At 42.7% G+C, this 12,420-nt stretch overlaps 1 protein-coding gene across 1 annotated transcript in view; it reads left to right on the top strand.

Moving 5' to 3' along the window:
• The window catches only part of CACNG4 (calcium voltage-gated channel auxiliary subunit gamma 4), a 78,581-nt gene extending 68,315 nt beyond the window's left edge, over nucleotides 1-10,266 (top strand). Inside the window, exons 3-4 of the mRNA XM_066614794.1 lie at nucleotides 1,596-1,736; nucleotides 7,270-10,266. Coding sequence (XP_066470891.1) covers nucleotides 1,596-1,736; nucleotides 7,270-7,808 — 680 coding nt within the window. The 3' untranslated portion in view covers nucleotides 7,809-10,266. The remainder of the gene's footprint in view (nucleotides 1-1,595; nucleotides 1,737-7,269) is intronic.
• Nucleotides 10,267-12,420: the final 2,154 nt, after the last annotated feature.

Genomic DNA, 12,420 nt, shown 5'->3' with positions numbered 1-12,420 from the left:
CACTGAGGATGCATCCACAGGGCTCCCCAAGGCTCCAAAATGGTAAAAAAATGACAATTGGAAATCACTTCCAGTTTTTGATCATGACACCCCTTTCCATCCCCAGCAGCGGTGTGATCCTGGGGATTGTGTCACTGCCGTCCTCCCCCCTGGCCCCATAAAGAGGCAGACATAGCTACTTCCCAAGTTGGTGGGTCACAACCCACAAGTTTGGAAACCACTGCTCTAAGCCAGGGGTCTCCAAACTTTTTGGCCAGAGGGCTGCATCAAATATCTGGCGTGATGTGGAGGGCCGGAAAATAAATTTAAATATAAAATTTAAATAAATAAATTAGAGATAGATGAGTGAATAAATGAATGAGTGGGCTCATTCATTCAACCTCTCTGGCCCTCAGAACACCCACCAGACATAATCAGAGCACAGTTCTGGTTATGTTCAGTTGAGCGGGCCAGAGGCTTTTGGGAACAAGTGGTTGACCGCGGGCCGGAAAGAGGCTTGCTGTGGGGCCACATCTGACCCCTGGGCCGGAGTTTGGAGACCCCTGCTCTAAGCAGTTGCAAGCCTTCCTCTAAGCACTGACCTGGCATCATATACCAGGGAAGAAGTGAGGATTTATTGGTGTAATTGTTGGCGTCTTTTTTTAGGGTGATAGAAAGATGCCAATTGCCTTGAGCAAACAAGCTTGCAAGTCTTGGTCTTGTGTGCGATTATCCTACTTAAAATGTATTTTCTGTAATATTTCAAAGGTTCCAGCTTTCTTCTGTTGCGCTCTTTCTAGGATTAGCAATCCTCAGTAACAATTTTTTTTCTTTGTATTCTCTATATTTCCCCCCCCCCTTTCTTTTTGTGCCCTCTGTTTTCACCTACGGTGTATGCTCTTTGGCTCCTTCCCGCATTCCCTCATTCTGTTGCTGGAATTCACAGAGGCAGAAAAGAACAGGCCTCCACAAACACACAAGACTGGGGTCCAGAAAGATTTCACCTAAGCAGACAAATGAAGCCAGTATTGAATGAGTGACAAATGGTCCCAATTACTGTTCAGAAAGGGGAAAAAGCCATCTTAGAACACTCTTTTGAGCACATCCATCTTAAAGCCCAGAGTTGCCTTGGCGGTATTACTCTTCCACAGGAGATGAACAGGCGGAGTGGGGCAGATTCTGAGGCAGCTGTCACTGAGTCAGTGGGCTTAATTATCCAGATTTGCATGTATCGCGAGGCTGCTGCTAATGCTGCCTGTATGGCAGCAGCCTACTCATACATTTTTCATGGCTCTTTCCTGCATTAATTTGTGGGTTCTTCTTTATAACCTCTTTAGCTGGGAGCTTGTCAGAATATGTCTCCACACACAGTGGGCTTTGGAAAGCTGATTATACAGCAAGCAGCATACATTTTTCCAGCAAAACACTAAAGGCAAACAAGGTGTGCGGCTTCTACAGAAGTTCAAACCCCCCTCCCCTAAATTACGCCACATTCTCCCAAATACAATATCTGTGTGGAGATTCATTTTGTAATTGCCACAGGAGCACATTTTCATAAGGAGATGGGAATTGGATAATCATCTGTCACGGTTCTCATTTCTCTCTCCCTCTCACAGGTATTGTCCGTGCCTCCAGTGTATTCCCGATCCTGAGCACAATATTATTGCTACTGGGAGGGCTCTGTATTGGAGCTGGGAGGATTTACAGCAGCAAGAACAACATTATCCTCAGTGCTGGGATTCTTTTTGTGGCAGCAGGTATTGATTCATTCACATCATTGGATTTACATCCTGCCTTCCAGCTAAATGTGGCTTACGAGAATAAGAAAAATGCATTAAAACCATCGCTATGTAGTAAAATAAAATCAGCATCAACAGAAAAATAATCCGAGACGGGGAGCTTCTCAGCTTCTGTTTTGAAAGTACAAAACTCTATGTTGGGAGCCAATCTAGTAAGCAGTCAGTTTTTGCTTAATTCTGTCAGTCCACATAGTGAGTAGCTTGTCACACCTTTTCAGTGAGCTCCTAGGAAGCATTTGTATACTGCATCTAGCCTGTCCTTCTCCCTTGGGAATCAAAATTTAAATCTTAATGATTTATTCCCTGGCTGAGGACATTCAGCTCTGGTGCATGATGTCATTCATTATTGTCCTTCTACGATCAGTCCAGGATGCTGGAAGCATGGAGATTTTCTGATCCGGTTACCAAGACTAAGAGCACAGTCCTATTAAGCAACTGCACTACCAGAACATGCATTCCAGCAGTGCAGTGCGCTTTACAGCAGTCGCAAAACATGACCCATTATTCTGAGCAGCAAAGCTCCATGTGTCCTCCAGAAACATCCTGGTACTGTAAGTTGATGTGGGGAAGAAAGGGGAGGAACAGGGTGGAGACCAAGGAGTGTCAAGGCCAGGAAGGGAGTGAAATCAGTGGCAGCAGCTCTGCCAATATTCCCATTCCAGCTTTGATCCACTTGGGCTTGCACCAGCAAAATAGCTGGTGCAGGTCCAAGTAGATGCAGTGAAGGCTTACCTCAGGGTTTTCAGCGAGAACAAGAAGTGCTCTTTAAACACCTCCAGGGGCCTTTCTGATGCCTCTAAGAGCCTCAGAACACCTTCTAGACGTGACCGGAGCACAGCTGTGGTCACATTCAGAGATCTATGTGTCCTGACCCACAAATTTCATTATCTGTGGGTTTCAGCATCCACGGCGGTTCCGTTCCTGGAACCCCCGTGGATGCCGAGGCATCACCTGTATATTAAAGCACCAAGGCATGAAGGGCCTAGAGACAATGCACTCAGTGCCATTTTGGACATTTTAAAATGACCTGAACACAAGCCTTTTGGAATTTGTCATTTTTAAAACTCAGATTGGAAATTTCATCTTAGCAAGCAGTGAAAACAAATTGATGTTGCTAAAGTTTGTAATTCTTTGGTACAGGAAATGAATCTCAGCAAGTCATAAAGCTCACCTTAAATATAAAGCAAGCATTGTGAATCCTACCTCACCCAAGATTTTTCCCTGGCTCCAACTGTTGTCTGAGATGGAGAACACTACCTTCCACCTATGTATCCACAGAAGCCAAATGATGAATTAGTACAGGCTGTTTCCTCAGTGATCAAGGGCAATGAACAATGATTGGGGAAGGATGTTTCCATCAAGGGACAGAATTAACACAGAGAATTATTTTCATGAAGTTTTTTTTTTAAGCCGTATATCAATAAGCTTCTACCTTTGATAATTACAGTTTTGAAGATGTTGCCTTTCACTCAGGACCCAGGGAGGTGTCCATGTCAAGAGTCTTCCCTGGAAATCCTGTCCCCTAATCTCAGTTCCATAGGGATTGCTAAGGAACATCTCATTTAGGGCCCAATCCTATATCCAGGCAGCGCCAGCAGCTACTACGCTACCTGGGCAACCGCTGTTGCAAAAGTGGCATGAAAATGCTGGGCCGGCAATAAGGATGCTGTAAGTGGTAAGGATGCTGGATCGGAGCTGAGGCCCGGTAAGAATGCTGGTTCAGCACTGAGGCCTGTGCCAGTTGCCACTGGGTCTCAGTGCCGCAAAGACATTGTGGGCAAGTGGCCAGTGGTAATTTGGGCCACTGGCCAGCACTGAGGCTGTTTGGAGAGGGGGGAGGGTGAAGAGTGAGCAGAAATGGGCAGGGATGAGGGTGGGCCAGAGGGAAGATTGGGAAGATTACATTTATATCATGTAAATGTTACATTATCTCGTTACTCTTACACTGTGGGTCGTGACCCACCAGTGGGCAGCAACTGGATGTTTGATGAGTTGAGAAACTGACCAGCTAATAGCTGAAAAAGAAAATGGACTCATATTGAGTCCTCTGCAAAGTGAAACCAAGCTGCGTGTGTATGTTTACTCATGAGTAGGTGAATGTGCCTTGGTCCATTTTAAAGGGCAGGCTGAGAGGAAAGCAGTGCCACCAGAATGGTCCCAATCTGATGCATGCAGGCCCCCAAAAATTCTTCAGAAGGAAGTTTTCCCTATCCAAGCTAATTTATCCCTATGGCAGTGAAACTGCCAGATGTGCAGGTTTACTTGTGAATAGCCAAGCATGCCTTGGCTCCTATCAAAGGCCAGGCAAAGGCGAATGCAAGGCCACCAGAATAGTGCCAATCTGATGGAGCTCAATGTGGAGCTCAACAACAGCTCCAGAAGGCACTTCCTAACCATAGTAAAAAGGTTTGAGCTGCTGGCAAATGAACCTTTTTTTTGTCTCGTAAAGCTAGGTGGGGCCTGATAGAGTGTCATTTTAAAAAGTGGGTCCCAGTGCTAAAATGTTTGGGAACCACCACTCTAACAACATCCATCACTGTTATTCAATTAGTCCCAAAGAGATCAGGGATGCTGGACATATAGCATTAGTCCTGAGGTATTCGACCTGTGCATTGAGCTTCCCTAGTGAGGCATGGCTAACCTCCAGGGGCGTCGCCAGGCATCTCAGGGAGAGAGGTAGCCACAGCTACTCAGGTCAGCTGCACCTGCTGCCTCCCTACTTGCTGCTTTTCTTCAGCTGTGAAGGAGGTGGGGAGGGCATGTGAAAGGTGGTGGGGGAAGGTGGGAGAGAAGGCTGACAGGGTAGTAGTGGAGGTGCTGCATCTCATCAGCACAGGGCAAACTCCTGGCAGGCTTTAAACGGAGAGGGAAGCCTGTCCTAGAGAGAGCTCCACCAGTAAGTGCAGGCAATGCAGCACTTTCCTCCACTTGGGAAGGAGAGAGCCCAGCCTGCTCTTGGGGGGGGTGTCCAAATGCCCCAGCCTGCATCCCTCCATCTTGCCTGGGGGGAATAGGGGTGGCATGTTGGGATATATGTGTGTGAGCAGCCCCCATCTACTTCCGGGGTGAGTTGTAATCTTGCTCTGTGTGGCTGCAATCCTATCCACACTTTCCTGGGAGTAAGCCCCATTGACTCAAATGGGACTTCTGAGTAGACCTACATAGACTTGGTGTCTGTGTCAGGTTAACCAAGGATCTTCACCTCTCTCTTTTTCTTCCCCCTTCAAAAAAAAAAAGCCACTCTTGATCGCTTTGTCTCCAAAAATTGATTAAAAAATAAAAACACCCATTCCTTTTCAGTCATCTCCCTTTTTCCTCCTGCCTCCTTTTGGGGGGGGGGGTTTACTTCCTATGTTGGTTGCTATTGTAAGACAAAAGACACAATCCTAGCTAGGTCTACTCAGAAGTAAGTCCTATTGTGTTCAATGGGACTTACTCCCAGGAAAGTGAGTTTAGAATTGCAGCCAAACAGTCTCTGGATCTCAGTGTCACATCAGTTTGTAATTAGCAGATACACACAAAACAAAGTCTTCCCCTCCCCCAGCAAATTCATCACTCCCCCCCCTTTCCAAAACCCTCCAGGTGTGCTGCTAACAAACTCAGGGCACAATCCTAACCAGGTCTACTCAGAAGTAAGTTCTATTTTGTTCAGTGGGACTTACTCTCAGGTAAGTGTGGTTAGGATTGCGGCCTCAGAGTGCTGGCAGCTGTTTTTGTTTGTTTCTAGTGTATAATTATAACACCTCCATCCCCATTTTGGGGGTAACTGAGGTGAGGTGTTGTAATGGGGAGCCACAGTCAATGGCCACAAGGATCAGGGGAGCCATGGGCCAGGAAAGTTCGAGAACCACTGCATTAGTCCTTTGTATAACAAGTGGATCACCACCCTCATTATGTGAAATCCTGGAAAATAAAACACCCCCTGCTCATGCTAGCAGTGACCCTAAATATATCAAGGTGCTTATTATTCTAGGAACATGTGTGTGGATTTTTTTTTGGAGCCAAGGGCTTTTTACAAACCTAGCATGGATGTATGAGCTTCTTTTCCTATTGCAGGGGCTTGAGAAAGCTCCCTTGATAATTGCATAACTCCTTTGGCTTTTTAGCAGCAGGGACTAACAGACATTAAAAAGAGGATGATATTCCTCATCATCCCCAACAAGGTGCATGGGCATTCCCTTCTACAGTTTTCCAGAACACACTTTCCAAATGGAGCAGATGGCTGCCTAATTATCAGATGATCTGATTGTGTCTGTTTCACAGATCTGCTTCACATGGTGAGGTGAGGGAGCTTCTTTCTGCCTGTGTTTTCCTGTCAAGGGTATTGCACGGTTTATTTGAGAAGTTTATGCTGCATAGCCCCCTCTTTCTACCCAACCTCCACTATGCTATCTTCTCACAGACAGCAAGGGTGAATCGGATGTAGCCCTTGTACGATGGATAGAGAAACCAAGCAGTTAAGTGTTTTCCCATGGAATACATAAAAAAAGTTCCATATTCACTCTGAGGCAAGAAGCACCTTCTTTTCAGAAATATGAATGGCACAAGGCATACATGACAAATGTACACCTGTTTATTCAAGGCAGCTCACATTGGTTTTTAAGTCTTCGGTGTTTTAGGGAACCCTTTGCACATTGATTCATCTGTTGAGGACCCCTTGCACATCTGCTGTGCAACTTCTGTAGAGGATTCTGGGGTACATTTCAAGGAACATGCAAACCACAGAAGCTCCTTAGCTGGCTCACATAATTATTGGGCTCTCTCAGCACTGCCTTTCAGCAGCACTGCTTCCGCTAAGGCTCTGGTACGAAAAGACAGAAGGAAGCCTCAGAAAGCAAGCAACAGTACAGGGGAAGGGGCAGACCAAGGGGGTGAGAGAGTGAGAGGCTGGATCTATCCATCAGGCTTCCCTTTCAGCAGCGCCGCTTCTGCGGAGGTGTCACTTCATAGAGCACCTGAGCTGTGAAGTGAAAGGTGGTGCTGGGAGAGTCCATGTGATAATTGGGCTCCCCCAGCACCACCTTCAACTGCTTTCAGCTGCTCGGCACCTCTCAGCAGCTGAGCTGAGAAGTGACTCCTTGGCAGAAGCAGCACTTCTAAAGTGGCAGCTCACATAAAAATGGTGTTCTCCCATATCTTGGAAATATCATCAAGATTTGCATGTTTTCTGTCATTTGCAACTAATGAATTCCTACATAAGTGCTTATTTCTGGCCATCATCTGCTTAATGATGTAACTTCTGCCACTCAGCAGACACCATGAATGCTATTTATCTCACTGTATGAAACACTGTAAGCTTGTATGAAACAAACTTAACACCCTTGCCTTAGAGCGTCATCAGAAAATCAAACTAGCAACACATGGCCTTTCCAGCCTCCTTGCCTTCTTGGGGTTAAATCAAATTTTACCCAAAGCTAAAGACAATGTTGATTATCCATTTTGTTACAGAGCTGTTCATCTAACCACTATATTTTTTTCCCATTCTTTCTAGGACTAAGTAACATTATAGGAATTATTGTCTACATATCTAGCAACGCAGGTGATCCTAGTGATAAGCGGGATGAGGACAAAAAAAACCAATACAATTATGGCTGGTCTTTTTATTTTGGAGCCTTGTCATTCATTGTGGCTGAAACGGTTGGAGTTCTAGCTGTGAACATTTATATTGAAAAAAACAAAGAACTGAGGTTTAAGACCAAGAGGGAATTTCTTAAGACTTCGTCCTCTTCCCCTTACGCCAGGATGCCAAGCTATAGATACAGGAGGAGGCGGTCCAGATCAAGTTCTCGGTCTACAGAACCTTCTCCATCCAGAGATGTTTCTCCAGTCGGTCTGAAAATGGCAGGTACTATCCCTGTGAATGAAATCTCCATGTACACACTGTCCAGGGAGCCCTTAAAGGTCACCACAGCCGCAACTTACAATATGGAACAAGATGCTGGTTTTCTTCAAGTCCACAATTTCCTTCAAAAGGAATTCAAAGAAGGACTTCATATCAACATGGTCAACAGGAGAACAACGCCTGTTTGAAACAAGCAAACAGCAGCAGAAGAAACAAAGTAAAATCTAGCTCTTTTATACATGAAGCAATGCATTTTGAAATTGCTCTTGAACACCTCAAGATAATATCACATGAAGGGGTTGCAGGCAGAGACACTGAAAATACTGAAATGTCCTGAAGATACAGAACTATACATTTCTAGCTGATTTTTATAAGCTCTTTCAGAATTTGTTTAATTAAAAAAAGTTCTCAATGTTACACAAAAGAAATTAAAATCAGCAACTCTCTTATCCCCGCACTTTTGTAGTATGTATAGTGTACCTTGTGAAATGGAAAGCATTTTAGCTATTGTAGGTTTAAAAAAATTTCCAGTGTGGGCTTTTTTCTATATTACTGTCCTGAATACAGATTAATTGCGATCCAGACCAATCACAAATTCTGTTTCATGCTTCTGTTTCCTTTGAGTGGAGAAAAAAAAAGGATTTTTTTTTTCCAGAAGCAATCACAGAGAAAAAGGCAAACTGAAAGGAGCATGAACAATGGAACTGGAGCATATCATTTGACTTTGGATGGCTCAAACTTTGCAGGATACTGATAGAAAAACAGATGATACAAACATTATTGGAACCAAGGTTCTACTAGTGAGCCCTGTGTGTACTTGTGTATGTAGGGGAATAGTCTGGGCTCTTAACTGAGCTATTCGTCATAATATCATATTCCTCTGGAGAGCAATCTAAGTAGGATTTGCCTCAGCTGAACCATTAAGGCAAACATTACACTGTCCTGCCTGCAAGACTGTCCAACATCCTTTGGATTTTTGTATAATTTTTTGGTCTATACCCACTTGAGAAAATACTATTTTTAAATGAAAAAATGTATTTTAACAATGCCAAACATCATTCAACCCATCAGTCAATGCAGATGAGCCCGATTCCCACTGCTCTGACCTAGGAAAAGAACACTTCCCAGATCACAAACAAAAAATTAGAGGAAACCCTAAACCCAGCTTCACAAACATTCATTCGTAACTGAAGCCTCCCTTTAGAAAGTCTTCAAGCATGACCAGGAGAATGAAACTAGAAGCCGATATAGGAAATGGAATGAAGATATGAACCACTCAGTATAATACTTTTGATTTTAGAAACTGGTGCCTAAGGGCCCAGTCCTATCCAACTTTCCAGCCTTGATGCAACTGCAATGCAACCCCGAGATAAGGGAACAAACATTCCCTTACTTTAAGGGACTCTATGACTGCCCCGCCACTGCAGGATGCAGCACAAGCGCCATTGGCACAGCTGTATCAGCGCCAGAAAGTTGGATAGGATTGGGCTCTAAGATCTTTGCCAAAGGTCTTCTGCAGCCCAGCTTCCAGAGATTCTTTAATTTTAGCTGCCAGAAGCATAACAATGCAAAGCATGTGATCTGTCAGCAAGCTAGAGACACTCCTTAAAAGAAGCTTAAAATTAATCAGTAATATGATGCTTAGAGCACCACCAGAAAATCTCTCAGAAATAATGGCCTAACTATTATTTGCATTAGTAGCACAGGTTAGTACCATTTCATTCTTCATAAGAAAAATCTTTATGTGCCAGATTCAATTCTCAGGGATCATGCAAGGTTTGAAGTATGTTCATGATCACTGCTGAATTTTTTGGGCTTTGAATTCCATTTCAGCGTCACAATAGGAGCTGACCTGAAACTAGGCAATTTTAGAAATGTTTACAGAGCTCTGCTTGTTTTTCTGCACTGAGCTATTTGGACAGCTCAGTAACGGTTTTAAAAATAAGAAATTAACTATAATTGCAATAGGGATGAAGGAGCAAGAACATAAAAATGCCAGCTGGATCAGACCAGTGACCCTAGCATTCTATCTTAATAATGGCTAGCAATGTTAAAACCAAGACATGATGGAGCAATCCCCCAATATCTGGCCTCAACAACTGGAAGTCCACATATTGTCTCTAAGCAGGGAGATGCCATCAAAACGTCATCAGTTATTGGCTGCTATTTTCCATGATTTCCATGCATTTTAAAAAGTCATCTTAGGTCACTGGTCAGCACTGCAACCTGTGGACGTGAAGTCCCCAATGCGTTAGTACTTCTTAACATTAAGGATAACTATCTCTTGTCTACCCTCATCTGTTTTCATGTTTAAAAGAAAGTCTGTTTGCAGAATGGGAGCACTTTATTATAGAATTTGTTTAAAATGCCAGAGTTGTGGTTATTGTCTAAATACATGTTCTGCTTTCAAATGATAAACCATTTCTTACTTTGGGAGATGCTCCTAAAACTTAAGATGAAGCTATGATAAGGGGTAGAAGAGGGTGATCAAGAAGCAATTTGTGTCATTACTGTGTCATACTTAAGTGCTTACTATTATACCGATACCTCTTCTAGTCACTGTATTTTCAAGTACAATTTCCCATAATTATTTTTTTCCTATCGTGTTAATAAACTAACAGGTAGAATTTAGTCCTCATTTGTGTTTGCTGTAATTAAAATATCCATAGATAGAGATAGAGGTATATTATTCTCTTTCATGGCAAAAAGGATGCTGTAGAGTTGTCTTTTCTAAGAACTTACTGCCTCAAAATGAAAGCTGACAGTGTAAGATTGGATTTTGTTGGAGTCGTTAAAGGAAATATACAAACTTTTTTTCCCCGATGCCAGTGTTTCTGCAAACATTCAAGTAGAATATGCAGAATTGCTTTATATTTATACATGAATAATTACTTTTTCATCAGAGTGTAGCAAAATTCTCATGTCGGTATGCCAGGATCCATTCCTCGACCATTGTGGGGCTGTGCTTTCTGTAGCATCCACAAGCAATCAGAAAACAATTGTTTTTTTCTGTGTTCTTTTTAATTTTAAAAGGTTTTCATCCCTAGTATCATTCAAAACTCCTGGCCACACAAGATACTATCCACCATGAGCTACTGGATTTCTCCTTTCAAATGCTGGTCATCAAAAAGAACAGAGGTTTATTTCATTTTTTGTACTCTGTTTTTCATGTTTAATCTGCCTTTGCAGTTCTAAAAGTGAACCCTCCAGGTTGCTTATAACTAGTTTAACATGCAATGTTCATAGTATATCCCATGGTGTATTAGTTGTGTGCCAACTCTGCAATCCTGAAATCAATTATATGATTTGGTGTTAGTAGGACTGTGCCCGGCTTTGTAACTCCTAAATGCTAATTGGTTGGGAATGGCAAAGAGTCAACAAAAAGTTTAATAGATTCAGCATTTTCCTTTGGAGGGAAATTATACCATAGGTCCCCTTCTGACCTCCCTGTATCATTCAGCCATATTTCTTACAACAGTGCCTTTCCAGCCCTTGTAATAAGACACATTTGGAAAAACCCATTTGGCCAACCAGTGAGGTTTTAAACGAGTGGCCTCACTTCCATGTAAGAATATGATCTCTGGAGATATCCGAGTAATGAGAACAAAGTTATTTGAAAATGAGATTCTTGGGCACACACTTACTTTCTTCCACATCTTGGGATGTTCTTTTCTGTTCTTAAGAGCATCCCAATTACTAATTGTGGCCTACAAGGAAGGTCACTGTATTTAAGGCATGGAGCGGAATTGGCAGTTGTTAAGGTTGTGTGTAATGTTACCCTGTGGAAAGTATCTTTCCCAGTTTAAATATTGTATCATTGGAGGCAAACAGTGTTATGTTAATGTGTAAGATCAATATCAGGAGTAAGTTGCACGCTAGTTGTTTTGTTTAAGATAGGAGGAAAGTTAGTTAGGGTTAAATGAAATTTAATGAAAGAAAGAAATGAAGATGGATAGACTGCATTGTTTTTTAAGGGAAGGGTGTCTCATTTGGCTAGGCTGTGAATGTGTAAATTGAAATTTGATGAAGGGACTTCCAGTTGTGTCATGTGTATGTGTATAGAGGACTTGAACCTTTAACTGTTGCCACAGATTGTCATAGTTATAAAGTACGTGTTGGTGAACTGGGTGCATAGCATGGTTTTCATGCTGCATGTGCCAGGGGCTCCTGCATGACTATTTGAATAATGTACTGCTCATTGGAGATTTAGCTTGATGGGAGAGCCTCAGGTGAATCCACTGTTCTCTGGATTGCATCCGGAGGTGAGAGCCAATGACATTTCTGCAAACATGGTATGTGGTTCTTTGAAGAAGTTTGACAATTTTGCTTATTTGCACCTTGTTTAGTGGTGAATTGATTCCTTTTTTGCTGTAAAATATTATGTATGTTTTGAAAGTATTTTGAAGTTGGTATTCTCTTTCTTTAAATGTGCAGTCCAGCATGCAATGTGTGGCTGTGGTCAGATCTTCCAAATACAAAGAAAATCATGGATGGGATTTATGTGAGTGTCAGTCTCTCAATGATACCTTCTCTTGATGATCTATTCCCCCCCCCCCGTGTTGTTTTTAAAAGCACTTTTCTAAGGAGTAATGAATTGCCGTGCATGATAGTATCAGGAGAAACAAAATGCCAATTTTATAAAATCTGGTGATTCCATGGGTTTGTCCTGCATTGTAGTGCAATGTCCTCTTTACACTGCAGATATGAAGGAAATGTGCAGGGTATTTTCAGTGGAATCCAACCAGAAACATATATAACCTGAACAGTGATCAGGCTGTCAGGGACATATTGATACAGGCA

The sequence above is a fragment of the Tiliqua scincoides genome, chromosome 2, assembly GCF_035046505.1.
Source record: "Tiliqua scincoides isolate rTilSci1 chromosome 2, rTilSci1.hap2, whole genome shotgun sequence".
Classification (NCBI taxonomy): Eukaryota; Metazoa; Chordata; class Lepidosauria; order Squamata; family Scincidae; genus Tiliqua; species Tiliqua scincoides.
The sequence above is the reverse complement of the archived record's forward strand: the minus strand, read 5'-3'. Positions and strand labels throughout refer to the sequence as shown.